At 42.8% G+C, this 27903-nt stretch overlaps 1 protein-coding gene and 1 long non-coding RNA gene across 2 annotated transcripts in view; one reads left to right on the plus strand and one right to left on the minus strand.

Moving 5' to 3' along the window:
• LOC131108219 (uncharacterized) overlaps positions 1-27903 on the plus strand; it is a 109398-nt gene that overhangs the window by 4530 nt on the left and 76965 nt on the right. The window lies entirely within an intron of this gene.
• bean1 (brain expressed, associated with NEDD4, 1) lies at positions 364-27516 on the minus strand. Its single transcript, XM_058059076.2, has 5 exons — positions 27221-27516; positions 21226-21351; positions 8261-8464; positions 8061-8196; positions 364-3900 (listed from the first exon to the last, which is right to left on the minus strand). The coding sequence occupies exons 1-5, from the start codon at positions 27252-27254 to the stop codon at positions 3537-3539; spliced, it is 864 nt and encodes a 287-aa protein (XP_057915059.2). The 5' UTR covers positions 27255-27516; the 3' UTR covers positions 364-3536.

Below are 27903 nucleotides of genomic sequence, written 5' to 3' on the forward strand. Positions count from 1 at the left end.
GTTTTACAAACAGTACCTGCCTGTGACAACATATATGTGACAAATAATAAGATTTACTGAAAGATGACATATTTAAGGACATGTTGGATGTGTGTGTGTGTTTGTGTGGTGGTGTAGAAATGCACTGCATCATTCTGACGGATATGTACCTAACTTGGTGGCTCGGGAGGGCCGTGCTAGAAATGTTGCTATCGTTAAAATTATGGATTTTGTTCTTGTTGCATCATAATATCAGCAGTATTTAATTTTTACACATTTAAGACAGTCCAAAATTCTAAAATATAACTAAAGGTTTTGTGATTTCCATATCTGTGTCGCTCCCAAATCAACCAATCACATTCTTTATTAGAGTTTATTGTTTTTTTTCTCATTGGAAGAAAGTCATGAACACAATCTAAAACCCAAACAACCAAGACAATAAAAATAAAACAACAGTGATTCAAATTAGAACACATTGACAGTGAGACACAAAGAGGAAGGCAAATGACAATGTACTAATTGTTTACATAATAGGACATGATCTGTGAACTAATTGCTTCTGTTGAAACCTTTTTAAACATGCTAAAGCTTTATTCTACCAACCACATGTATACAAACACGACATTGCAGGCTACAGTGGTCTTATATTATTCTAACATTTAACTCTCCAATTCGTTTCTGGGTTCTTAGTAATGAAAAGCTCTAGTAGTCTCCTCATATAACTCAACAGCACCCTCTCGTGGCAGCTGCCTCGCCCTACATCACCTCTAGTACCTCACTATTAACTCCGACTACCTCCTATACTCACATTTCTCGGTATAACTTTAACATGGATAAGGCTAAGGGGGACTCATTTATGATTTAAATTCACAAAAACATAAAAGGTGTGTTGAAAAAAAAAGAATAAAATGCAAATGAATATGGTAAAAGCACTGCATTTGTTGCATTGAGATTCAAATAATATGGCTACAGTGTCCAAGCCAACAGTCTGAGGGCTAGTAGGCACATCTTTTTTCCCCCCTCCCCCTGATACAAATACACTTTGACATCAAACATTTGTGTTGAAACCAGCATCTAGCTAAGAGAAAGCTGTTTTAACAGTGACACAGGATAAAAGACAATAAGTCATAGTACATGCTGATGTTGTCTACAGTTGTTTGTGTCTCCAGCTGAAGAACACACAAGCCAAACATCCATTACTGCTTTTGTTCTTGATAAAATGTCAACTAAATGAGTAAAAACCTTAGTTTGTGACTATTTATTGTTGTACATAGCGGACAATGACAGTTGTGTAAGGGTCCTATAGCTAAACCAATCTATGGTTATGATGTTATATGAAGCAGGGCTGTTTTTTGATGGAGGGTTCTTGTTAATGCGGGATTAATATAAAACTGTGTTTTTGACAAATAGAATAGCTCCGATCCGTCCAGAGAACACTGGATATTTGTAGCTAAACTCTTTTTGTGCGTGTGGACGCTACATTTAGCCAGTTAAAGTAATCAAGAGGCTCACTTACATTGTTTATGTGATGAACAAAGTTCAGTTCCTTCTTCGTCATATGAGAGCCATTCACAGAAATTTGGCAAATAGTCAAGGATGCACGATATATATTTTTTCTTCAAGATGATACCGAAAACATCCTGCCTCTTAAGACTGATACTAATAACCGTTGGAAATGACAAACTGTACCTGCAGATTTGTCTTTGCCAAATATCATCACATCAGTTCTAGTAACAAAACATTAGAAAAACAAAATGTTGATAGGAACAAGCCCCGGGCGCTGGCATTTCAGGGGGCTTTTTCCCCCGTAATTTTTCCCCATAATTGATGCCAATTCCTCATATCAGATATTTATTGTGCACCCCTACAAAAAGTACACGATGGCGACTGGAAACTTTAGGGGTTTTGGTCTGTGGCGGGTAATCATTTGCATACTAACATGAGCATTTGTGCTGATTAGATTTTTGTGTGTCACCGTTTACATTGCTAGCGCGCAGGTCTCACAGCTAGGAGACCCGAGTTCAATTCCATGCTCGGCCATCTCTATGTGGAGTTTGCATGTTCTCCCCGTGTATGCGTGGGTTTTCTCCGGGTACTCCGGTTTCCTCCCACATTCCAAAAACATGCTAGGTTAATTTCTCGACTCCAAATTGTCCATAGGTATGTGATTGGCTGGCCACCAGTCCAGGGTGTACTCCGCCTTTCGCCCAAAAAAAACTGGTATAGGCTCCAGCACCCCCAGGAACCATGTGAGGATAAGCGGTAGAAAATGAATGAATGAATGTTTACATTGCTTCTAAAATGGAAGATTTCTCCGTAGGGACCCACTCCACATGTATCACATCATGAAAGTAAAGTAAAGTTAGTCATTAAAGATGCTGACACAAACTCTAAACCCCCCATGGTGCAGTTTTATGTCGATGTTTTAAATTGGTGTTAAGTTTATGGCTTACATTGAAGAAGATGCAGTCTGTATGTGATTTAGGATCACATGATCAGATTCTAAGTGGACTATTGCGTTCAAACTGTCCAGAAGTGAGACAAAAAACACGACTCCGCAGCCGGGAAGGCAACACACTGACCGACCGAATGGCTGACTAATTAGGAAGTGCTCATGTAAACTGTCTACGGGATGGAACGTTCATAAAGACTTGTGGAACATCTCGCACATACAGTACAGTCTGCACTGGGACGCTCCAGATGGCCCCCTCGCCTTCGTGACATTATCTGCGTGATGCACCGCCAGCGACACTTTGACATGATTCATAGCGTGACAATGGCGGTCATCATCACACTCGATGTTTATCACGGCCATGAGCTGTTTTCAGTATTTTGGTGTCTTATTTGTTGACATAAGCCGGTTAAAATATTATAAGCACAATAATAAACATATTGTTAAATCATCATAAATGCGGCAATGAATGCGCAGAGGCGCTAACAACCGTGGCTGTAGGCAACACTACGTACATGTTTTAACTTAATTCACAAGATGGCGGCGCTGTTAATGATGGCGGAGCAGTTTGGTCCTACTACAACATTGGTTGTGTTGCTGCTGTGCAATATACTAATAGTGAACAAATGATCACGTCGTCAAAGAAAGCTACTGTATGTTTTTTCTTTCCACTTTCTCATGCACTCCAAGTCATTATTGAAGAAGAACAGCCTCTCTCCAATTAACGCCTCATTCTCTCTGCAGTTGAGGTAAATAAAATATCGATCTTTGATGCAGCTCTTGCCACACAGGATGTAGTTCTCCAAAATGGTGGACTTCTGTGACAAACTAGAATGACGTTGTGTGCTTGTGTAGACCTTCAAGGAACCTGCTTCTTTCCCCAACGAAGACCTGTTCTAACTTTTGAGTCAGTCCTGATTCCATTTTGGTGTCATAGTCTTGGGTGGTTCCACCAAGATGGAGGATCTCGTGTCGTTCACCAACACCCAAAGTTGAGTTTTGGTCCGACGAGACACCAGGAAGACGACTTCCGTTTTAGAAAGTTCCACAATTTGGTGTCACATCTCAAGTGGGGGCAGTGGAAAGCTCCAAAAGTGGAAAGGTCCTATGAGATCTGACCGATGCCCGAAGGCCGCAGTTGTTCACTGACATCTCCTTCTGATTGGTGTTTGTAAAGGTCACATGGCATGAGCGGGAGGGGCTGCCCCTGCTCGCCCGCCACCACGGCCTCATACGGCGGTGCCGCCTCCATTGGGAAGGAGATGGAAGCCACATGTTGATGCTCCAGTAGTCCTGTCGGGTGTTGCGATGAAGCGGAACTGGCTGAGCTCTCTCCTCTGGAACTGGAGTTGTTTGGTGTCCCTTCACTTTCCGTGAGGCTCTGACAGGGGTCCCATAATGAATATGGTGGTGGGTCGTCTGTGGGTATGTAGATCTGTGTGGAGTGTGGGCCGACACATTCATCGTAGCTGTGGAGAAAAAAAAAACATTCATTCAGGGAGTGCTACATAAAAGATGGGAAGATATTTACTTGGCATTAATTCCATTAGAGGGCGACACAGTGGTCGAGTGGTTAGTGCGCAGACCTCACAGCTAGGAGACCAGGGTTCAATTCCACCCTCGGCCATCTCTGTGTGGAGTTTCCATGTTCTCCCCGTGCATGCGTGGGTTTTCTCCGGGTACTCCGGTTTCCTCCCACATTCCAAAAACATGCTAGGTTAATTAGCGACTCCAAATTGTCCATAGGTATGAATGTGAGTGTGAATGGTTGTTTGTCTATATGTGCCCTGTGATTGGCTGGCCACCAGTCCAGGGTGTACCCCGCCTTTTGCCCGAAGACAGCTGGGATAGGCTCCAGCACCCCTGCGACCCTCGTGAGGAAAAGCGGTAGAAAATGAATGAATGAATGAATAATTCCATTAAGTAGGTCCGACTCCAACGGAAACGGATGTTAACCGCATCGTTTTTTCCCTTAATCAACCCAATTAATCTGTTAAGGATTAATTAATTAATTACTTTTTTATGCATTTATTTAATTTTTAATTATTAATTAATTAATTAATTTTGGCTGTGTGTCCAGGCAGCGCCCTCACGGTTCGGCTTCTGAGCTCCACCTTGCCAGCTATGCCTCTGACAAAGTGTGTCCGACAATGAGTGCTCCTCCTCGGGCAGGCAAGGTTGCGGAGCGAAGTGGGTTAACCAAGAGGAGAGTAAATTAAAATTAAAGTTGTAGTAAATGAAACAGACCGTTTGGGTTGGGAGCAGGATGTCTGTGGAAACACTTCTGGAAGATCTAGAAAGCTTTCTGTGAGGGTTATTGTGTGTAGCACCGTAAATTAGCATAATAGGTCCCCTTTAAGATGACTACACAACCTAACCTTGTTGATATGAATATTGGCATTACTTATGTGTTAATCATCAATCCTAAACAACTAATGTAATTTGATTAATCTTGTTTAAAATGATACATTTGTACTTTCTGGCATGCTGTCCTCCATGCATGGTTTTATCAATGAAGCAGTTCACTGTAAACATAAGCGTTCCTTGACGTGCTAAGAAAATAACACCCATGCATGCACATTGGCATGCTACAATCCTCCACCGCTTTAATTCACTTTGGCTAAGAGACATGTTGAGGTGCAAATTGGCGACAGAAGCGGGACTCCAGCGAGGGAGTAGAGGTGCTGAGGAGGTCCTGCGACACTTTAAATCCCAGTAGCATTGCTCTCCCCATTACAGTCCTGCCTGTGTGGCTAGCGAGCTATCACACCCAATGTTGGATGTGCTACGCTACAATTTCCCCCAAAGTGCGTGCGCTTGCCAAGTGTGAATGGAAGATTTGGTCGGGGAGTTACACGTCCGCCTCGGCTTATCCGTCGGCCTCTAGTGTGTCGTTTTTTTTGTCACGCATTTTAAAACAAGAATACAGTAGTCTGAGATGACAAAACCACCCCCAAGGCACAACAAGAAATAAATCCCTGGCCCTCGTTGATGTCAGCATGTTGGGATTTGAACCACAAGAAACAAAGCTGGCCACCATCCAAGACAAGGACACAGTTTGTAGCCGGAGGCAGATGTTGTTCAAGCAGACAAGCTGAGATACAAAGTGGAAGTTGTTGTCAAGAAGCTGACGAATAGCAGCCCATAAACAACACAACAGTCTGCTTCCGACATCGACAACATCCACTTCCTGATTAGCGTCACCTGAAATTGGTCATCAAACCAAAACCGCCATGAGCCTTGTCACAAGTTGTTTAACTCCGCATCCTTCATCAAGATACGTCCGGTCATGTGACATATGAGTTGACAATAGATCAAAACTGTTTCCTTCAGCAAAAATTCTGCACATTCTTTTGGTGTTCGGCTGTAATATGGATAAATATCTCACTTCTAAACTACGACTGTAGTGTCTTTGTCTCTTTTCACAATGAATGTTCTATCAGGTGGTATGAAGGATGTCCTCGTAGCATCGTTAGCCCAGGACAACCATAGACATAGACTTCCTTTATTGTCATTGCACAATAACAGTGAAATTGTCAACAAAATGTCGTTGCCTGGCTCCCGTATAATAATAAATAATAATAATAAAAATGTGGAGAATAAATAGATGACATGTCATTCATTCATTTTCTACCGCTTATTATATACGAGGGTCGCGGGGGTGCTGGAGCCTACCCCAGCTGTCTTCGGGCGAGAGGCGGAGTACACCCTGGACTGGTGGCCAGCCAATCACAGGGCACATATAGACAAACAACCATTCACACTCACATTCATACCTATGGACAATTTGGAGTCGCCAATTAACCTAGTATTAAAAGTCTTATCACCGTCGTTACTTTGTATTGTACACTATCTCATCTTGCAGCTAGCATTTCATCCTGTCTTGTCAAGGGATAATACTACAGAAAGCAAACTATTAAGTACACAAAATACAGTAGTTACCGAGGAACTAATGAGTAGTGGTTAAGGTTAGGAACTACTGTAATTTTGTGTACCTTATTTAAAGTGTCACCAGCAAATTTGTATATACTTTTTTAAAGTTATTTTTACAGCGCATGAACGTGTTCTGCGTCCTGATTGGCTAAGGGAGAACCCACGCATTGTCTAAGGGACTGTCAGCCATTGGCAATCAGTCTTCTCCTTACCTTCCTGTGCAATACAAAATACATTTGGCTTGCCAACAACATCCACTGTGTCCACAAAAGGTTCTGCACTGTAAAAGGCACCCTGCGGTCACACCCAATAGAGCGAGGAGAAAGAAGTTGGAGGAAGACAATACACGGATGTAGTATATGGGAAAATACGACTTTTAAGAATTTGTTTTAACAAGGATACGAAAACATTGCGACCCCATTTCTGCTTCACAATGTCACCGGGCATGTTGGAATTCATCTTTCCCCTCATTGAACCACAGCTCCTTCAGTGTCAGCAGCACTCATGCACCATGCTGGAACGTAAATGTACACAATGAAATATGAGGGCTGTACTCACTTAGTACTCACGTAGATACAGTATATAAATAGAAGGAGGACCTCTGGCATGATGCTCTGCAGTGTTGGATGGGATTCAACTAAGGATGCTGCGATCAGGGTTTTATGGCGCCGATTCTAATCAATGATTGACACGTCATTTTGTTGGCAGAACTACCTGATCGTTTTTTGAAAGGTGTTTATCTGTATACGCTGATGGCATGTTTTTTTTAGGGGGGCAAATAGGCTGATATTGATAGGCGGTTGATCGATCGGAGCATCTTTAGATCCAACATATGGTGTGTGTGTGTGTGTGTGTGTGTCTGTGTGTAGTTGGCAGGCCTGAGCTTGTCTCCACTGTGAGAGCAATTTACCTGCTGTGTTACCAAGCCATATAGATACAGCGTTGTTGTTGTTTTGGTGTGTGTATGTGTGTGTGTATGTATGTATGTGTGTGTGTGTGTGTCTCAGCATGAGGAAGTAGAGGCTTTCAGTGTCCACAGGTGAGCGTGTGTAATGTGTGTGTTGGAAATATAACATTCTCAGTAGGCGAGCAGCTGATCTGGGTTTCTTTCAACCATCTGTGGCGCGCACACACACACACACACACACACACACACACACACACTGCCGCATGGTTACATGACCTTAACCGCCTGCCTGAAAATATATAATTTGTATATGTGTGTGTAAGTGTATGAGTTTGCAGCTGTTAGATTTCCATACAACTTTGGTTCCCCGAGTACAGGGGTCGGGAAGGAGCCACATACAGTATTTTAAAATGTACTTCCATGTTATTTAACATGTAGTATCTTATATCTATTGGCTTTCTTTCTTTCTTTTATGTCCTTGCAATTTTCTCTATACACACACACACACACACACACCACAGGGGAAAGGGTGTGTTTGAATTATTAAAGTTGCCAATTAAGCCAGCTGACATTTACATCAAACACACCATGACGTTGGCCTTTTTACACGCACACATCCAAAGGGCAGCCGAGGGAAGCATCACTTACTCATAAATGAATTAGTACAAAGGAGGTCAATGGAGGAGCACGAGGAGAAGAGGAGGACACCGGCGTTTGATGGGAATGATGGTGCCTCTTTAATACAAATCAAACTTTATTGATGTGCAAAGAAACAACACAGACACTCACCGTGGAGGAGAGTCTGGGTACAAGTGGTTGACTTGTGATAGACTGAAAGAGTCAAAGTCCAAACCAGGAGGAAAGTCTTCTAAGCAGTTGGACCTCAGTTCTCCTACAGAACCTCCAAAGGAGTAACCATCCGGACCTGGAAAGAAATAGTCCAGTTTTACTCAGCACTCAACAAAATGTCAGCGTCTATGCCCACCGACCGTAGCTGGCTCGCAGGTGAGGGTTCCTCAGTCGACTGTCTTTGCGCAGGCTGCCCACGATGATGGTGACGCAGGAGAGGAAGAGCACCAGGCCTATAACGATCCCCGCCACCACCAGAGGAGACACCAGGAGAGAGGCCTCCCCTCCTGAATCCCTCTCGCTCCTGCAGTCCGGGTACTCCCCATGGCTCTGGTTGGAGCTCACTGGTGGACCAGAAAGAACCATACATTCATTCATTTTGCTGGGGGTGCTGGAGGAGATGCAGCTAGAGCCTATCCCAGCTGTCTTTGGGCGAGAGGCGGGGTACACACTGGACTGGTGGCCAGCCAATCACAGGGCACATATAGACAAACAACCATTCACACTCACATTCATACCTATGGACAATTTGGAGTACCCGGAGAAAACCCGCGCATGCACGGGGAGAACATGCAAACTCCAAACGGACACGGCCAATGGTGGAATTGAACTCGGATCTCCTAGCTATGAGGCCAGCGCGCAAACCGCTCAACCACCGCGCAGCCAAATAACGATACAGTATGTTTTGAAATGATGACAAGAAGAACATGGCCATTGGTTGTGTAGTGGGTCACCAACACGGTGCACACGGGCACCGGGGCGCCCCATAAGGACCACATGAGTCCCCCCGCCAACCTGTTCTAAAAATAGCTCATGTAGCTGCATCTCATTTTTTAGGGTTGCTATTCTTGTTTAGATCCCACTTCCATTTCTATGCCGCTTATCCTAACTCGGGTCACAGGGGGTGTGCTGGAGCCTATCCCAGCTGACTTCAGGCGACCATGTTTTTCTCACCAACCCAGCTTCAATTTTAAACATTTTTAGCCTTTTTCAGGAGTAGAAAAGTTACCTTGTAAACAAACATCCTTTAATGTGGATAATAATCGGAGACTGCACTTGTAGGAAAGGTTGAAAGATGGCTTCCTTCCTCGTCCTGCAGGTGCGAAGCGTCCCAATACTTTTGTGTGTGCCTGTTACTATGCTGAAGTAAAAGCTGGGAAGGATCCACGCCGAGAAGCTGCATGCCAAGCGTCGTCGTGTGAGCCGAGCGGTGCACGGGGATGTCACGTTACATAACAGCTTTATTCCTCTGCACACATCACACTGCTTATTTTCTTTCCTCTTAGTGTCGCCATCTTTCCAAGCCTCCTTCCCCCAGGACTTACTCCACTTCAGCGTGTGACAGATAATTAGAGCTGCAGTTTACATACACACACACACAGGCTGTGTCCTTCTCCGCCGTTTAACGTCTCATTTGGGTTGTTTTACTCCTGCATGCCTGCTTGTCTGTTTTCATCTATGCTAGCTGCCTATCAGGGCTTCTGCGCTAATTCTAATATTTGTACTACATAGTTTAGCATGTTTACATGGAAGTAGAAGTGCAAAAATTAAGGGATGGTTTAATGCTGCTGATTCTAATACAGAAAAATGCTGTATAAATAAAGTTTAGTATTAAGCCCTTATCAATGTGTATTGAAATTGGTATGGTATGGTATGGTATGGTATGGCTTGTGGTCATCCCATAAAATAGCCAACATTCATTAATTTTGTGCCGCTTATCCTCACGAGGGTCGCAAGGAGTGCTGGAGCCTATCCCAGCTATCTTTGGGCGAGAGGCGGGGTACACCCTGGACTGGTCACCAGCCAATCACAGGGCACATATAGACAAACAACCATTCACACTCACATTCAGACCTATGGACAATTTGGAGTCGCCAATTAACCTAGCATGTTTTTGTGTTGAGGAACCCTGGAAATGCAAACTCCACACAGAGATGGCTGAGGGTGGAATTGAACTCTGGTTTCCTAGCTGTGAGGCCTGATTGCTAACCACTCGCTCGCCATGCACAATCATTTATTAATGAATTTCTTTAATTTCATGCCATAAATGGCAATTCTACGAGATGACATATTAAAGGACATATTAAATTAATTCATTTTCTACTACTTTTCCTCACGAGGGTCGCGGCATGCTGGAGCCTATCCCAGCTGTCTTTGGGAGAGAGGCAGGGTACACCCTTGACTGGTCGCCAACCAATCACAGGGCACATATAGACAAACAACCATTCACACTCACATTCATACCTATGGACAATTTGGAGTCGCCAATTAACCTAGCATGTTTTTGGAATGAGGGAGGAAACCGGAGTAAATAGTCAACATAAAATCAAATCCAAATCATCACAGACAAGTGTGTTTACACTGAAGTATCAACACAATAATTGGCTTGTTTGCATTTGACTCTAAACATGGTGCTCAAATATGAGTCTGTCATCCTTGCACGTCGAGGTTACTTGTGTGTTCCCGTAGAGTTAATGATATCGAGGAGATGAAAACGTCAAATGAAAAGCAAATTACGTTAGCAGACAGAGAAGAGAGGAGACGAGGATGCCTCGGAGCGCTTGTCGGGTGTCTCTCTGAGAACAGAGACGATTTTCCAAGACGAGATGAGTCTCCGCGACAGTTTGGTGTGTGGCGAGAGAACATTTCCCTCATCTCGGCAATGAGTGTGAAAGCAGACGACAGCAGACAACTCAATTACTGACGCCGAGACGAGCTGCAGAGAGGCACGAGGAGAAAGCGATACCAAGCCCTGGGAAACCATATATGATATGATATGATATGATATGATTCAAAGAATGAAAACAAACATGATGGTCATATTACAATGCTTGAAGTTACATTGACATCTTTACAAATTTGTCAGGATAGGATTATATATATTTATGTATTAACAGCTCTGAATGAACTAAAAATGTAAGTCAGCACAGGTATCAGTATCTGAAAACCTACTCACCTAATACTAGGTTTTTTAATAGTAGCAGGATATTTGAGTCACATTTTTGTAATTCCATTTTTTCTGGGATTTTTGTGCATACTTAAAAGCAAATTGTACTTCTGAATTACAAGTTACAAAATAGCCACGTATACATGGACCCAAATATTCCAATTGCATTCGGTTTATTTGCTCAAACTGAAAGAATTTAACCTTTGTATATTTGTATATACCTCATACTGGCTGCACGGCGATCGAGTGGTTAGCGCGCACAGGTAGGAGAACCCGAGTTCAATCCCACCCTCGGCCATCTTTGTGTGGAGCTTGCATGTCCGGGTACTCCGGTTTCCTCCCACATTCCAAAAACATGCTAGGTTAATTGGCGACTCCAAAATTGTCCATAGGTATGAATGTGAGTGTGAATGGTCGTTTGTCTATATGTGCCCTGTGATTGGCTGGCCACCAGTCCAGGGTGTACCCTGCCTCTCGCCCGAAGACAGCTGGGGTAGGCTCCAGCACCCCCGCTACCTTTGTGACGATAAGCGTTAGAAAATGAATGAATGAATACACCTCATTCCGAAAGAAAAGTGCCAATCCGAATGAACATATAATCGGATTCACAGGGGTTGAATATTCCTTTCCCAAATCCGATTGAGGTATCTTGTACCCGTTCAAACGGAAAGTTGTCAGGGTGCGTTCTTCTTAGTCGTGTTTTTTTTTAAATCAGCAAATATTCAGTCAAAAAAACCGAGGTATCCACTCAACCAATGAACATTCCATTGTTGTGCATCACAGCCACAGTATGGAGCCTAAATGCAGAGATGTCAAAGGTCAGCATAGCGTGTCCGTGTGTGTGTATATTCATCCCAGGGAGCCTCTATTTGCTGGTGTCAGCTGCTATAAAGGCTAAGAGACGGCGCTATAGGCTGCTGCTACCACTCCGTGTGCGGCGAGGCTTCCCACATTAGCTGCATGCATTATGGAGGAGCATCAAACCCACGCTTGCATCCTCTGTGACACTTTGTCATTCCGAGTTACCAGCATCTTCTCGCCACTGTCAAACACACCGTAACGCCAGCTGACCACCACCGTCCCTCTGGAAGCCATGTTGAAGGATTATTTTCTACAAGGTTAATTTTCTGCTAGGTTAATTGGCGACTCCAAATTGTCCATAGGTATGAATGTGAGTGTGAATGGTTGTTTGTCTATATGTGCCCTGTGATTGGCTGGCAACCAGTCCAGAGTGTACCCCGCCTTTCGCCAGCTGGGATAGGCTCCAGCATCCCACTGCGACCCTCGTCAGGAAAAGCGGTAGAAAATGAATGAATGATTTGCAAAAATGAATAATATTTTTAATGACCGCTCATGGCCCACCTGCAGTAACACCACAACCCACCAGGGGGGCGCGGCCCACACTTTGGGAACCACTGATTTCAAGGATGCCACAAAGTGATTTGGCTGTTACAGTACCTGTACCTGTGTACATTTGTCTATGTTTGACAAAACATCCTGTGTGTCGTTTAGTTAGATCGGGATGCTCATCGGAAAACGTTAGCATCATTAAACTATGTAAACATGTGGCATGACTGTCAACTTAAACAATACGGAAAAAACAGCATGCTGGATGTACTTTTAATAAATAAAACACCTCATTTACTTGGTATGCCATTATATATGAAATAGTTGTTTTGATAGTAGTTATGCGGATAGAGTGTTATTAGTGTACACACACACACAAGCAGTATTAAATTAGGGTGGCTATTTAGAAAAGGAGTAAGTGGGTCACTAAACAGAAGAGTGTGAATATGGGTCAGAACACATCATATACCCATTCCAGGATTTGAACCTGCTGGCCCACATGGATGCCTGCTTTTAATAATAAACATGTTAAACATTAACATTGTAACGTGGATGTTAGCAACCTAGTTGGGTCTGAATTACTGGCGCCCTCTGCTGGTTGCTGCCATGTCATTAAGTTCTAAGTTTGACAGAGTGCCACTATCCCGAAGCAGACCTATATATCCCTGTGTGATTGTTCAACGTCGGTGTAAATCCTGCTTTGACCTATCCATAAATGCTGCTTCTGTTGTTGTGATTGGTCGGATGGAGTTAGATCCAACCCATATTGGCTGTACAGCTTCAAATTTGTCTCTGATTGGTCCGTTAAGAACTTCATCATCGCTGGAAATACCCAAGTTATCTACTGGTCCAGAGTTGGACCAACACGTGCTCACACCACCGATCCCTTTCGAGGCCGCCTGCTGGGAATGAGGATGTTAGGTGTGATGGTTTTTTCCATTAGCGAGTGCGGTCGAGTGGGATCTGGTCCGGTTTGTGTACTGCAGGAAGTCTCACCTCTTTCTCAGCAAGTCCAAACACCTTCTTGCCTCTCGGGAAGCAGCTGCTATGACTATTTATACTTTGAATTCATTAATTAATTACTTCAGATTGTTGCCTAGTTTCCTAAATCCACCAATTAATGCATCAAGTCGCCGGGTGTTTGGTCTACTAAGGCAAATAACCACTGGAGTCACAAATGATTGTCGGTAGAAGAAATATGAGAGACACAATTTTAATTAGAGAAAACAATATGAAGGGGAATGAATGCCAAATCACAAATAGCATCCATTTCTGTAGCATCTAGCTGCTTTATCTACCTCTGTATGCGCATTAAAATGTTGGCATGAATGAGTGTACTTGTTGTACTGTTGTTTATGGCTGAGCAGTGTCAATGTACTGCTGTTACAACATTGGTTCTGCAGCATCCAGCTGCTTTATCTACCTCTGCATGCGCTTTAAAATGTTGGCATGAGTGTACTTGCTGTACTGTTGTTTAAGGCTGGGCAGTGCCAGTATACCGCTGTTACAACATTGGTTCTGCAGCATCCAGCTGCTTTATCTACCTCTGCATGCACTTTAACAATGTTGGCATGAGTGTAAGTGCTGTACTGTTGTTTGTGGCTGAGCAGTGTCAGTGTACCACTGTTACAACATTGGTTCTGCAGCATCCAGCTGCATTATCTACCTCTGCATGCGCTTTAAAATGTTGGCACGAGTGTAAATGCTGTACTGTTGTTTATGGATGAGCAGTGTCAGTGTACCGCTGTTACATCATTGGTTCTGTAGCTTCCAGCTGCTTTATGTACCTCTATATGCACTTTAAAATGTTAGCATGAGTGTACTTGCTGTACTGTTGTTTATGGCTGAGCAGTGTCTTCCGTACCGCTGTTACATTTGTTATGTAGCATCCAGCTGCTTTATCTACCTCTGTATGCGCTTTAAAATGTTGGCATGAATGAGTGTACTTGCTGTACTGTTGTTTATGGCTGAGCAGTGTCTTCCGTACCACTGTTACAACATTGGTTCTGTAGCATCCAGCTGCTTTATGTACCTCTGCATGCGCTTTAAAATGTTGGCATGAGTGTAAGTGCTGTACTGTTGTTTATGGCTGAGCAGTGTCAGTATATCACTGTTACAACATTGGTTTTGTTGCTGCAGAAATCAGACTTTTTTAAATTATTGGAGCCCTCTAGGCATGATAGTCTATAGTCGCCTATAGTCGCCTTTACACATATAGTACCTGTATACTGCTATACTGTTCTGTATACTATACTGTATGCGTTACTTTGTGTATAGGTTGATGCAACCTACTTGGCTTTAGATTTGAAATGCTTTCTTACGGGTTAGGTTTAGTTTAAAAACAACACATTCTTACGTGACAAAGCTGCAGGTGTAATAATAATGAAAATGTGTTCAGTTCTTATTGTGTTTTAAACATCACTTATTTGTTATTCCCTGTGAGGCTCCCGTCCGGCCCTGCTCGTCATCTCTCTCTCCCGTTTTCTCAGAAGCGCTGTGTGGGCGGTAATGAGCGTCCAGAATAAGGCGGAGGAGATGATGCAATAGAGAAGAGGAGAGGAAGAGGCCATGTTCAATCAGGTCTCTACTCAATACGCAAATAAATGTGAAATAAATAAACTCATGGAAATACAGCTCCTATGTCTGTCACAGCCTTCCGACGAAACAGAGGACATTAAAGGGATTTTGTGTCAATAATGGAGTCAAAGATGCTGGCAAAAAGACATTTACCCTTTAACTCCTCATCCTCATCCTCCTCCTCATCCAGTTGTTCCAAGTCACCTCCCTCAATTTGTCTCTCTGCTCTCCCCCTCCAGAGGACCATTGTTTCCCCGTGATAACCTTTTAGCTCGCTAACTAGTTGGAGACGGACAGGTAGTCAGGGAGGTGGGGGGGCAGGCACAGGTATACGACAAAAACAAACACCAGGGGGCAGTTTTACAAATTTCAGCTCATTTGGAGCTGCGACCGATCCAATAGTGATACTTTGTTTAAATTCACCTAAAGTGTCTGTTGTAGTGTATTTCATATCATTTCATATCATTATTAAGATCCTATGGATATTAGATGGAATTTTTATGATTCCGTCATTCATTCATTTTCTACTGCTTATCCTCATGAGGGTCGCGGGGGGTGCTGGAGCCTATCCCAGCTGTCTTCAGGCAAGAGGCGGGGTACACCCTGGACTGGTCGCCAGCCAATCACAGAGCACATATAGACAAACAACCATTCACACTCACATTCATACCTATGGACAATTTGGAGTCGCTAATTAACCTAGCATGTTTTTGGAATGTGGGAGGAAACCGGAGAACCCGGAGAAAACCCACGCATGCACGGGGAGAACATGCAAACTCCACACAGAGATGGCCGAGGGTGGAATTGAACTCGGGTCTTATAGCTGTGAGGTCTGCGCGGTAACCACTCGACCGCCGTGCCACCCTACCTGCAGATTTGTCTTCGCCAAATATCATCACATCAGTACTAGTAACAAAACGTAAAAAAAAAAAAAAAAGCGATGATAGGAACAAGTCCCGGGCGCTGAGGTTTCAGGGGGCTTTTCCCCCAGTAATTTTGCAGCCTGTTTTTATGATGATTTTTATTATTATCAGGATATTATTATTATTATCGAGATCATTCAAAACTAGTTTAGAAAAAATTTGAACTGCAAAATTTGAACCACAAAAAACAAGTCAGAAGTCACTTATGTGGGCCATTTTTTTGTGAATCCAAAATGTCCATCCACAAAGTGTTCTCACCAAGTTTAAAGCAATTGTCCATAATGTGTTTGCTCAGATGCTGGACTCTGCTGTCACTGATTCACTCCTAGCGTGTGTGTGTGGACACGCTAGGAAGCTAGCAAGTAATTTTTTTTTTCCAGTCCTTGTTTTGTGTCAAAGTGACACCTCCTATCTTGATCACCTGTGGTGCGCTCTAATTGTTTGTGGATGGGCGAGTCGTGAGGCAGAACTGCCTGTTGGTTGACCCGCTAAGGCTGGCATACTTAAGCGCACGGCTCATATCCATTTAGATAGCGTTAAGTCAACGACCTTACGCGGCAGCAACAGACCAGGACGCTTGGATGGCCGCAGAGAAGCCGAGCGACACAGATGGAGGCTAAAAACGCTGTTAAAAGCACTTTTTCTCCTCCTCCACCCATTTCCATAAAGGGAGGCAATGTGATGATTGATGGCTGGTGAGCGGGGAGGCGAGGCGATGGCTGATGGATAAATGATGTGTGCAGCGAGCAGGAACAGACGCAGATTCCATTTCAGATGTGCCAGCATCACAGCGGTGCCCCCGTATGTAGATTGTGTTCAGTCTTTATCTTTTTTGCCACTGATATCATGCACACACACACACACACACACACACATACACACACACAATGACATGACACAATGACATGTCCTTGAGGGTTTAGTCTTTACAAACTGGTATTTGCCTTGATGCTTCCTTTAATACCTCTCATTTAATGCGGTTCGTTCTTGCGTTCATGTGTGACGTGCTGAATCAGCCCACTTTACTTCTTCTATGGATGTTTGTGCCACATAGAAATGTGCAGCTTCCAAATTGTGTTGTTGCCGACCATGTTTAATTGGATTCTTATTTTGGAATTGATTCTGTCTCACTTGTTGATAGTCTGAGAACATGTTATTTAGCTAACTGTTGCTCATATTTTTTGTTTTGTTTTGTTTTTTTTACAATTTTTGTTGTTTCAAATAATTTCAATATTTGTCTTATTTTGCAAAATGCATCCAGTGGCATTCATTCATTACACAACATGTGACAGTGATGCTGCTGCCCATATTGGATTTTGGTAAGAAATTGTTTATGATATGCTGCCGATTCTGTTGAGTGGTTGAGTGGTTCCATTGCGGCCGTAATCCATATCATGCTACATATCATATCTGATCCGTCAATGTCACTTCCTGTCGTCTACCCACTCGTCTGCCCTAGCACCACAAAAAAAGGTTTATTTTCTGTTATTATGTCTACTATTTTGGGTAATAGAAGTGTAAAATTGACTATAGGGGATTTTAATTTCATGTCTAGAGGTCTCTCATAATAATAAAAAGATATTTATAAGGTTGTAAACACATTTTCAATGCTCTAATTATGATAATATTAAACTCCATAGTGTAGCAAGGGGCTGCACGGCGGTCGAGTGGTTAGCGCCTAGACCTCACAGCTAGGAGACCAGGGTTCAATTCCACCCTCGCCATCTCTGTGTGGAGTTTGCATGTTCTCCCCGTGCATGCGTGGGTTTTCTCCGGGTACTCCGGTTTCCTCCCACATTCCAAAAACATGCTAGGTTAATTGGCGACTCCAAATTGTCCATAGGTATGAATGTGAGTGTGAATGGTTGTTTGTCTATATGTGCCCTGTGATTGGCTGGCGACCAGTCCAGGATGTACCCCGCCTCTCGCCCGAAGATCGCTGGGGTAGGCTCCAGCACCCCCGTGACCCTTGTGAGGATAAGCGGTAGAAAATGAATGAATGAATGCTGCCGTTTCCGATACTGATCACCCATAAGTGAGATAGTCCGAGACCGATAACGATCACATTGGATTAACTGTACACTTTCCAATGTATTTATGATAAATGCGATTAGCCAAGGGCACTATTAGACAATTCCAAAGGCCCCTGGCTAATAATAAACTTTTAAAATCTTTTGTACAGCCAGTGACGGATAGGCAAAACGTGTAAACAAAGATGCAAGAATAGTTGAATCAGTTTTGATGAGGGAGTGACCAAACACGCTGGCAGCGATTGGCGTATAGCCTGTGTCAAACTGAAGAAATTGACGTTTACAGAACAAACTGAGTCCCTTGGCTTGCCTTGCCGAGATTCGTAATTTGTTGGCAATCCTACGTGACACAACAGATATGTAGGATTTGCTACCGATTGTTTCTTTTTTGTGAAAATCGTCCGATATTGATTTGATGGTCGATCAGTTTAAGATTACTATTTTTGATTTCCAAGGATTTAAAGAGTGTCCTAAAGAGTGTCCCAAACTGTACCTCCATCCCAAAGTGTTCACTCGGTAAAGATGTTGACTGACTGAAATATTCAGAATAAGCAGACAGATGTTGATGATCGTGGTTTGGGACCATGTGGGCTTCTCTGGGGCACAGAAAAGCCTCGGGCTTGAACAGCTGTCATATGGTCCATGTCTGACTGGGCTGCTTAAACCCACAGGAGGGTGGCTTAGACCAGGATTTCCCCTTGAGTGACGATGTGGGCAAAGTGGACTGACTTTTGGGAAAGTTTTGTTGAGTTATTTCTACGAGCAAGTTCTTGTCAGAGTCCAGGTTGTGCCACAACTTGGTGTGCATCGCAATTGACCTTCAGCTCGAGCTATGTAGGGTCTATTAGTAACTAGTTCCGTATCCAACACATATCATGTCAAAGACTGATCATTAAAAGTTGTCTTTAGTGGTCTTAAATGCTCGTTTCCTGTAAATACTTTGTCCTTCCATCCTGGTCTTTAACCACAAAGAAGCGTGCAAAATGTCACTCATTGAGCACACAAGGAAGCGTCTTATCTCCACACGGCTACCCATCCCTGAGCTTTTTATCTGTCTCTTTGCTGGCTGCCTTTATCCACCATGCTATTTCTTTTCCTGGGAGGGAAGCACGCCCCGGAGCGCCGGGAGGGATCAGGTGTCAGGGGGCTCCGCGGAAAAAGAGTCAGTCGCGGACGTGAATAATAGATCAGAGAGTGAAGGAGAACCGAGAGAAGAGCGGCTGGAGGAAGGACGAGGAGGTGGAAGGTGGCTTGTCGATGGAGAGAAAGAGATTTAAAGGGCAGAGGGAAACAGGACTGGACAAAGACGGTGGGGTGTGGTGGGGTGGGGTGGGGATGTGTCCAATTGAGTCCATCTGTTCTCATGTCCTGCATCTCCTTGCTGCATCCAGCATGGTTATGACGCGTTGCATAAGACTTATCTTTTATTGAGGCGTCTATAAATACGTCCCGTGTTCTCTTGGGTTTAAAAGCCCAACCTCTGATCCCGCTATAAATAAATACAAGATGGCCACCAGAACAGCGGCAAAACAAAACACGCTCTCGTTATCACTTCCTACCACAAACATAAGTATACTTTCATCTTTGAGAAAACTTAGCAAGTCACATGGATTGCCTTTGTTGACAACATCCATTAACAGATAGTACACAGCATTGATCCACGTGATTTGCTAGCATAGCTAGCAGGTGATAACAGATATTTGGCAGTGTTTGTGGGGCGCAACCATTGATGACGACATGGGATCACTTCCTTAAATTACCATCACTAAAATTTCTGGTTTTGCTTGAAAGCTCACTGATGATCTGTTAAATCAGTTTAAATCGATCAATAGATCTCCTCGATATCTCATATTGATGCTAAATGAATGGAAAGTCAGCCATCTGCAACAAGTGAAGTCTCATAACAGATAATTTGGAAATGATACCCATCCCTATTTGTAACTGGCATAAAAGTTAACATTTACGGTATATATTAGCAATATAATAGTATATGTTTTCAAAATGGGATTTTTCGATACACTGAATTCCCACACGGTACACATTAAGTGAGGGACAGGAAGTGTAACATCATGGTTAATTGCTTAACCGCGAATTTCTGCATATTAGGATTTTATATTAATTAATTAATTCATTAATTTTCTACCGCTTATCCTAACGAGGGTCGTAGCCGTGCTGGAGCCTATCCCAGCTGTCTTCGGGCGAGAGGCGGGGTACACCCTGGACTGGTGGCCAGCCAATCACAGGGCACATATAGACAAACAACCATTCACACTCACATTCATACCTATGGACAATTTGGAGTGGCCAATTAACCTAGCATGTTTTTGGAATGTGGGAGGAAACTGGAGTACCCGGAGAAAACCCACGCATGCACAGGGAGAACATGCACACAGAGATGCCCGAGGGGGGAATTGAACCCATGTCTCCTAGCTGTGTTACCTGTGCGGTAACCACTCAGCACTCAGCAGTTGTCATATTAATAAATGTAATATTTTTGGAGCTTAGAAAACCTGTTTCGGACTTTCTAAAAACAATTTTTATCATCATTAGAGCGCTGTAGACATAATATAACACCCCTATAGTTACCTTTAAACTTCTATTAGTCTTTGTTTTCAACACATTGCTCAACCGTAATGCACAGGCTACAAGCTCAATGCAGGGTCACTAGAGATGGTCGTCACTTTATGCTAATGCTAACGAGCATGCTATGTTTATTTTAAACTTAAGAAAGGGTTTCAATTGTAGTGGGAAAGGAGGACATAGTAAGATAGTAAGATAATAACTTACTATTCCCACACAGAATGGGGGAGAACCTTTGGACAGTGTGAAGGTCATGTAATGTAACATTACTGACACCTAGTGACCAGAATAATGGATATTTCTGTCTTTCAATATTTTGGGTCTTTGGTTCTTAGTCAACCTTAGTCAACATTTACTTATTCATTTCCGAAAAAATGCATTACAGTAAGGGAGCAATGTTCGAACCGGAACCGCCATGTAGCGAGAGTCGTGACTAGCAATAGTGCCAAGGAGAAGCCTTAGCTTCCGTTGTTATAGTCGTGGCCTACACAGTGAAATACAAAAACGGTCAAAGACAAGCGAAGAAAACAAAAGCAATGTGCCGCCATTGTCCACTAGAGATAGGAAATGGTAAAATAAGGCAACATGATGCAGTTAACCAGACAATTACACGGACGTATTTACTTGAAGACGTATGAATTGTAGCCATAAATCACTCTCTTATTGCAAAAAAGGGTTATAAAAGTTGTTTTTTTTCCTACCTGAGCAGATCAATTTCATCAGCATGAACTCGTGTTCACAGTGTTTCCTCCCAGCACATCTCAACAGGCAGGAAGCCAACTTCAACTGGTCTCCAGCACACGCTGCTGCTGCTGCTGCGTACGCCACTGCAAGGGCGGAGGGATTACAGGGTGAGGGAGGAAAGGAAAGGAGTGGGGGTGGGGAGGGGGAGTCAAAGCATAGGAGAGAGACGAGCAGGTGAGGTGTCGGCCCCCCACGCAAACACACTGCAAGCAGGTAGATGGGCAAATATGACGAAAGGGAAGTGAACGAGTGATGAGAGCGTGCAGCATCCTCGCCTGCTGTTTATAAAGCCTCAGGCTCTCTTCCTCTGTGTGTGTGCATGTGTGTGTGTGTGTGTGTGTGTGTGTTGTCACGCCACCGTGTGTGTAAATGTTATCCATTGCTTTCTTTTCCGGAACATGACCACAGGGTTGAAGTGTTACAATCAATAACACACAGAAGTCATATACTTAATTATGCAGCGTTTGCTTACACAACAAGTCAGCTGAGCGACTGTCTTCTGCATCTGCCTATCTCACAACAACTACCCTCATGTCCTCCTTTACTACATCCATAAATCTCTCCTCTGGACATGTCCGAACCATCTCAGTCTGGCCTTTCTGACATTATCTCGAGGTTTCTAACATGTGATGTAATCGTTCCTGATCCTATCCATCCTGGTCACTCCCAATAAGAACCTCAGCATCGTCATCTCTGCTACCTCCAGTTCTGCTTCCTGTATTTTCCTCAGTGGCACTGTCTCTGTCTCTCACCACAGTATATATTTATAGGTTATCACATGGTTTGTCTGGTATCAGGCCCCCATGCCCCCTTCAGTCTCGGGCTGATACTGGCACGCGGGGGCATGATACTGGGCCCGATACGAGACAAACCATGTGATGATCTTATTATCACATACTATTTAATCATGAGCTTATTATCACGTACTATTTAATCAAAAGACCACTTTGTTTCCAGAAAATGTTCAGTTTATTACATGTATTATATCTAAACAGTGTAATGTAACACAATAATTGCAAAAATATTTCAACAATAATATTTTATCAACAGTCTTATCAATGTCTGACAATTAACGTTCCATTAATCAAATTTGGGTTTTTTGGTGACTGGAGAAGCACTAGGAATATTTATAGTTGCAGTGACAAAACAAACGCTGTGTGTTCACGCTCGTGCGCTGTTCTCTGATTGGTTGTTTCACGGAGTGGACAGCTACGGGGGCTGATACTGGACATGGTTAAACTCTATATTTTATCAGTATCACTGCCCTGGGCTTTGACACAGTATCATTTCGGCCTTTTCCCGTATCATTCATGGGCGCTTTCTAGGGTACAGGGACAATTAATACTGTAGTATGTGATAAATGTTTATACTGTGTATATTATGTAATATTATGAAAACTACTATTTTATGTTCCTCATCTGAAAAGTAGCACCTTCTCTCCACATAAAGTGTCGGGACTGACCAACGCTGCTCCCCCCTCCCACACTGCCGCTCAATGACATGTCATCTTGTCTTCAGCACATGAGACGTCATGCTGTGATTTCCTCTCGTTCAGGAAGTACAGTCGCTCACTGCCTGTGTCCTGCACAGTGTGAACGCGTGTGCATGTGGATCACGCGTTCTGCCTCTTTGTTACGTAACAGTCCCAGCTAATACAGACAAACATTGCAGACAGCACACCCTGGCTGATACAGTGTACTGTGTGATTTTTGTTGTTGTTTGACGGTGAGATAGCGTGTGTGTCGACGACTATATGCGCTACACAGACTTTGCAAACAAAGTCAGAGGAGAGGAGCTTAAACGCTCATTTTTGAAGCCGCACCTTTTCACGTACAGTCACCGCTATACACAAAATGCTAAAATGCAGCCGAGATCACAGCCAACATGAATCCACCCGATGTATGTGGCCACCACTTGACAGAGGACGGCTTTGTAAACAAAACAAAAAAAAGGTAGTTTCAGCTACACATCTTAAAACAAGGCAAAGATTAGTTTTTTTTGTTATCCTTTTAAAAATCCAATTATCCCCTCTATTGCAAAGTGAATAGAATGAGAGATTTAACTGATGCAGTCCCATCTGACTTACGTAAGAGGCACATATTTTTGATATACTGTACTGTAATCCTGAGCCCAGCGTTCAAACACCCAGCGTTGGATTCAAGAGTCGTTTTTGTCAATTCACCATATATAAAAAAAATTACGTTATTTTTTCCCCTCCACAGTGCGATTAAATTAAACAGGGAGTTTGAAAATGTAATGGTAATGGTTTTATTTTATTACAATTGAATGCATCACATAATCAGTTCACAGTTCCACATGTCCAAAAGGAGTAGGAAGAAGCAAAGCTTATTAAATCCTACCCCTCCAGCTGGTACTTTCACAATCAGTAACTGTTACATTTGTTCACTTCCTGCTTTCCTAATAAGTTTTTTTTTTATTTTTTTTTATTTTTGTCACGTACCGAAGTACGAGGTGATATGACCATCCAATGACATAATGGGTACCATAGTAAGTGTCAATTTAGTGATATGTATAGCACATCATGACTGGTTCAAGTTACATAAAGTGTATGTACAGGGAATTGAAAAATCTAAATATAAAGGCAGGCATATTTTTATGCAGTGTCTACAATCAATATACTACCAGATGTGCAAAAATCTGGAGGATAGCATTGTAAGTTTGATCATTTTGTTGTTCTTTTGCAAATAAGCTAACCTATCATGATGTTTTGTTATAATAACATCAATCACATTTCCATACTGTATAGCTGCCAGTGTGTTTTTATTAATTTATTGGATGTATTGAGGATGAAGCCCAGCATCTCCAGCTGTGCCTACAGTCATACATAGTCCATGAAAGGACCGCCACATGTTGACATATCCCACCCAGAGATGATTTACGTGGATTTGTTAGCACGTAAAGCAGGAAGTGAGTGAACTCAAAGGGCTTTGTGTGTAACACTGACCTTTACACTTGAGCGGAGAGAGAGAAAAATAGATTTAATTTATAGCGGGGAAGCCCATGCTCACACTGCACACCATGCAAATAAAGCGATGCTCCATCTTGCATGAGGGTGTTTACAGTAAGTAAAGTGTCCACATTAACTGATTGTAATGGAATTGAAGTGGAAACGGTATCAACAGGATCGTAGTACGGCTCATGTATATCAGTCATTTATCATTCCAGACTGCTCAATTTCCTCATAAAATGAATTAAACTGCAAAAACGAAGACAAATATCAATTTACAAACTACTGACCAGTCCCCTTATTAACACCATTTTATAAAATAATCAAGAAGCTATTCAATACCAGGTTGGACAAATTATTATTAATAAGTATGAATTACTGACGGAAAGCCAATACGGAGCTAACATTTCAACCTCCATGGCACTGATCGAAATTACTGAGTAGCAGCAGTATTTATGAATCTGACAAAAGCCTTTGATGCAATTAATCACAACATCCTAATTATGAAATTAGAAAGGTATGGAATCAGAGGATTCGTTTTGAATCGGGTCAAAAGCTACCTAGCTAGCATACTGGACCACATCTGCAAGTTTAAATATTACATGTGGAGTACCCCAGAGGTCAATACTGGGACCAAAATTGTTCATCATGTATATTCAGCGACAAGACTTAAAGTTAGTAGTATTTACAGATGGTACTGCTGTCTTATATTCTGGAGAAACCTTAATTTATGAAGAGGATTTAATTGCAACATGAACACCATATTCTCCTTATTTCTCATTTATATACATACAGTATATATTTACATCCGAGTTACTGCAATGAGGGCTGAGTGATGATATTCCGCGAAATCATGGCGGCTGATGCTGCTGCCGTTTGCTGCCAGGTGCAAAGGTCAGCGTACTTTGCTGCTGAAACAAGAGAGTTTAAAGTTGTGTGGGAGGAAGAGGAGAGCAGAGCAGAGCCGAGCGGGAGATGAGTCCATCCAAAAATCACTACAACACGCCTACAGGGCTCCTATGGTGTGTGTGTGTGAATATATAGTTTATTATTTTTATAACTCAGCTGCATGAAATTGGAGAAAACTGATTTGCACACTATTAGCTTATAAAGTGAATATCCTGATGCTGCATGGTGAACAAGTGGTTACCATTTTGGCCACACAGTCAGGAGAGCGGGTAGAACCTGGGTTCGAGTCTCTGCTTGGGCATCACTTTGTGGAGTTGCTTGTACTCTTTGTGCGTGCGTGGGTTTTCTCTCCCGGACTTCCTCCCACATTCCAAAAATATACACGTTAGGTTAATAAAGATTCTAAATTGTTTATCATCTACTTTATATGTGCCCTGTGATTGGCTGGCAACCAGTCCAAGGTGCACCTCACCTCTCGTTAAAGGGGAACTGCACTTTTGTTGGAATTTTGCCCATCATTCACAATCCTTATGTGAAACATGAACACATATTTAGTTCCCTTTTCTGTGCATTATAACACAATATGAGTTAATATGAGCTAGCTAACAATGCATGTCTTTGGGACACACCTATTTCAACTATGAAGCTTTCTAAAAATTAACAAAAAACTAACAATGGTGCATCGTCTGATATAGATGCTGTGATCATACCCTAGTTCTGTCATTAACAGCGGCATAGATACAGCCACAACACTTTCCATGTCCGCTCTCCTTAGGATGGCTGTGTCTTCCAGCACAAGACTCCAGTCCTCAAGGTAAAAAAAAAAATGCTGATGGCAAACGAACATCTTGTTGAGAGCTAGGTATCCACTCTTCCGCCTGTGAATGATGCTGCGACATGCCGTGTAAGTCCGCCAGCTAACAATACTTTTTCATGTTATCTGCTACAATAACAATATCGCTGTAGCTTGGTTAATATACAATTCAGTTATGTAAGTGAAACACTGTTGGTATTTTATTGTGAGGGCTGTAGCGTCAAAATAGGTATTTCCCATGATGTCCGTTGTTAGCTAGCTCATATTAACTAGTTTTCTCGCGCTAACGTGTTCATGTTTCACATAAGGATTGTGAATGATGGGCAATATTAACAAAAAAAGGTGCACTTCCCCTTTAAAGTCAGCTGGGATACGCTCCAGCATACCCCAGCGACCCTCGTGATGACAAGCGGCATAGAAATTTGAGTTTGAGACGTAGGGAGATTTTAGCATTACTTATAAGCCAAAAAAATATATGACAACATTCATTCATTCATTCATTTTCTACCACTTATCCTCACAGTGGTTGCGGGCTTCACCCTGGACTGGTCGCCAGCCAATCACAGGGTACATATAGTCAAACAACCATTCACACTCACATTCATACCTATGGACAATTTGGAGTCGCCAATTAACCTAGCATGTTTTTGGAATGTGGGAGGAAACCGGAGTACCCGGAGAAAACCCACGCATGCACGGGGAGAACATGCAAAATCCACACAGAGATGGCCGAGGGTGGAATTGAACTCGGGTTTCCTAGCTGTGAGGCCTGCATGCTAACCACTTGTGCAATGTGCAGCTTATACTATGACAACATATTGCAATCTAATTTCCCGCCTCCACCCACGAAGAGACTCTATGGAACAAACGTGAACGCTCACACGCAATCACATGGCAATATATTAAGACTAATTATATAATTATTATAATATTCATTTATTGTGTCATTAATGAATTCATTTATCCGAATTCCCACGAACTAGACATTTTGTTACATTTTAATCTCCCCATATCTGGTGACATGAGAGCTTGTTCAACCACCTATAGTTAAATTAGCACCTGTAATTTTAATACTAATATTTTCTGCATTTTCTTCTCCAAATATAAACATTTAATACATCACATGCATCCACGAATAAGAAAGAAGTTGTTCTCAGCTGCTGTAGTTTGTGCAGCTACACTAATGTGAGCACATATGGTAGATATTAGACAGTAAATAGGTAATTATCATCATTAAATGGCAACCCGCTTGCATGCTTACCTGCATAGGGATAAACATCCGAATGTGCAGTCATCAGCGCTGATGTCCATGTGTCTCTTCACATCAATGACACCGTGGTGATGAGCACCCTCCTCTTCCTCCTCCTCCTCTTCTTCCCGCCTCCCGGGACCTGGCCCACCTCCTCAGAATAACTCTCGGTCAAACTAGGTATGATATTAAAAAAAAGGAAGAAAACTCCCATACGAAGACGATGCGATGATGATGATGACGATGATGATGATGATGCGTGTGCACCCTCTTCCTGTCGAAGCTGTCCCACACTCACAGCATCATGCTCGTCCGCGTCCCCGCCCTCCTCCTCCTCCTCCTCCAGTCTGCTTCGTCTTCTGTCGACATCAGCAGCATCAGTATCATCAGCATCAGCATCCCGGTCGCATCCTTATGTCTTTTGCACCACTTCCGTCCACGTTTCTCATCCCCAGCGTGTATATTTCTTTGTCCACTTCCGGCAAAGCAAAAAAAAAGTGTGTCACGTATCCCGTCACTTAAAATGAAATGTAAAATAACAATATATAAGTTCGCTAATGGAAAAGTTTAAGTTACCCAAAACGCGTATGCACATTGTAAATAAGCACGTTTAACGGTTGGTCAGCGTTCCTACATTTAAGTGTATACAAATTTGTATTTTTAAAACAATTTTAAATAATACAAAAACACAGCTA

The sequence above is a fragment of the Doryrhamphus excisus genome, linkage group LG20 (genome assembly GCF_037039965.1).
Source record: "Doryrhamphus excisus strain RoL-2023G ecotype Guam linkage group LG20, RoL_Dexc_Guam_v1.1, whole genome shotgun sequence".
In the NCBI taxonomy this organism is placed as follows: domain Eukaryota; kingdom Metazoa; phylum Chordata; class Actinopteri; order Syngnathiformes; family Syngnathidae; genus Doryrhamphus; species Doryrhamphus excisus.

Bases quoted from the DNA above. Each gene is read 5' to 3' on its own strand.
- bean1 (XM_058059076.2), bottom strand. From the start codon at position 27,254: ATGACTGCACATTCGGATGTTTATCCCTATGCAG. The intron at 21,352-27,220 runs GTAAGCATGCAA...CCGCCCTTGCAG, and splicing joins GGATGTTTATCCCTATGCAG to TGGCGTACGCAGCAGCAGCA. The intron at 8,197-8,260 runs GTCGGTGGGCAT...ATTTCTTTCCAG, and splicing joins TCACCTGCGAGCCAGCTACG to GTCCGGATGGTTACTCCTTT.